We start from the raw sequence: 1,905 nt of genomic DNA, 5'->3' as shown, positions 1-1,905 counted from the left end.
TATATATATATATATTTATATACACACACGCGCTATTTGCTGTGACTAAATCTGCGAGCAAACCTTCTGAGTGATGAACTGTAATTAATACAAATATGAATCTCAATTATATTGTTTTTCATGAATCTCAACTATATTGTTTGCAATTGTGGTTTAGGGTTGAGCGATGTCTACAAAATTGGCAACAGACGATGTCTACAGTGAAACATCGCGATGGACGATGACATCGGCGGGGGCGAGCGGGGGGGGGGGGGGGCCCGAAGAGGGGAGCCTTTTAAATACTATAGAACCACTGATCTATAATAGACAGTAGATCAGTCTATAGAACTCATTATATATTATGATGCTGTCTACACTGGATGCGGAGCGACACGACAAATCCTCAACAGTAAACTGCTGCCGTGTTCTATTTATGACGTGCTGACACAAATTTCAAATGATTTTCAACGGTCGCTTTGTCCAGTGTAGACAGACTTTAGCTGATGTGGCGCGACACGACAACTGTCACGTCCGGTGTAGACACGGTGTAACGGTTGCCTGTTACATTACAGTACATAAAATTTAACTTACCACATAAACAGAGTAAAGAGAGATGACTGAGGACGATGGCGAATGATCTGCAGATCCTCAGTACCACTGACAAACATATAAAAAGTGTGGCAAGTACTGCCGCTCCATAATATAAACAAAAGTGTGGCCCGCTCCATAATATAAACAGAGTACGTGCGATCACGAATCTCGAAATATATATGTAGTATAATTATCCAATTATCCAATTACCAGGAAAAATATTTAAATATATATTTTCCTCCCATCTCGTATTTATTCCCTTTAGGGGTTCCGCCTACACGTCATTTTCTTTCCGAACATGGTATTGGGATGCGGGGGAGGGGTATCACGATGCCGGCTCAACTTCGTGATGTCTATCAGCCATCATCTATCGGCCCAACCCTATTGTGGTTGCTGAATAAATGCTTATGCAACCTCAATGTACCACAATACAAAGTCTTTTTGTTTATTTTAAGAGAAAAATGCTAACATAATTTGTTATTATTAAATTATTAATAGGAATTTTATGGTTTTATATTTTGAGAGAAATTTCCAGTTTGAGAAACAGTTTTTCCAGTTTTTATAATGTAGACATTGTGTTAATGTATATGATTAAAAAGAACACACAAAAAAAATAGATGAGGTAAAATAAACCCTGTGTACGAACTGACATTCTCGTAATTTGTGCTTACGTAAAAGTGCAATAATTGTGAAGAAACGTAATAAGAAATTTCTCAAATCAGAATAATCGTAATTAATAATTGCAATTATACTTTTTGACCGTAATAAAAAAATTATCATGATCATCAGTTTAACCAGCCTTAGTAAAAACCCAGAACAAAACACTTACATCATTTATATCAATGTTCTTATCCACATCCACCACAAACTTTCCTTCAGGATGCACCTAAAAACATAGCATAAATATAAATGATTAACAAAACTGCATTGCAACACGTCAACACAAATCATGCTCATGTAATTAAGCAGTAAATAATGTCTGTCAAACCTTGACCAGCACTTTCTTCTTGTCCATGGCTCTCACCACCTCTCCTACATAAGACCCCTGCTCCTGCAGCAACTGAAGCTCCTCACGCAGGAGGCGCACTGAAAGAAACAGCACAAAGCACATCCTGTCATGTCATACTGATGACATTCTTAAAGGAACACTCCACTATTTTTGAAAATAGGCTCATTTTCCAACTCCCCTAGAGTTAAACAGTTGAGTTTTACCGTTTTCAAATCCGTTCAGCCGATCTCCGGGTCTGGCGGTAGCACTTTTAGCTGTAGCTTAGCATAGATCATTGAATCTGATTAGACCGTTAGCATCTCGCTCAAAAATGACCAAAGAGTTTC

General features: G+C 38.0%; 1 protein-coding gene across 1 annotated transcript in view; it reads right to left on the bottom strand.

Moving 5' to 3' along the window:
• Positions 1-1,905, bottom strand: part of LOC107569174 (26S protease regulatory subunit 8-like) — a 15,401-nt gene that overhangs the window by 3,293 nt on the left and 10,203 nt on the right. The window contains exons 6-7 of the mRNA XM_016255182.1: positions 1,559-1,656; positions 1,400-1,456 (exon numbers count right to left, since the gene is read on the bottom strand). Of these exons, the coding sequence (XP_016110668.1) occupies positions 1,400-1,456; positions 1,559-1,656 (155 nt within the window). The remainder of the gene's footprint in view (positions 1-1,399; positions 1,457-1,558; positions 1,657-1,905) is intronic.

The sequence above is a fragment of the Sinocyclocheilus grahami genome, unplaced genomic scaffold (assembly GCF_001515645.1).
Source record: "Sinocyclocheilus grahami isolate Dianchi unplaced genomic scaffold, SAMN03320097.WGS_v1.1 scaffold1321.1, whole genome shotgun sequence".
NCBI lineage: Eukaryota > Metazoa > Chordata > Actinopteri > Cypriniformes > Cyprinidae > Sinocyclocheilus > Sinocyclocheilus grahami.
This window is presented reverse-complemented; position numbering and strand designations above follow the sequence as displayed.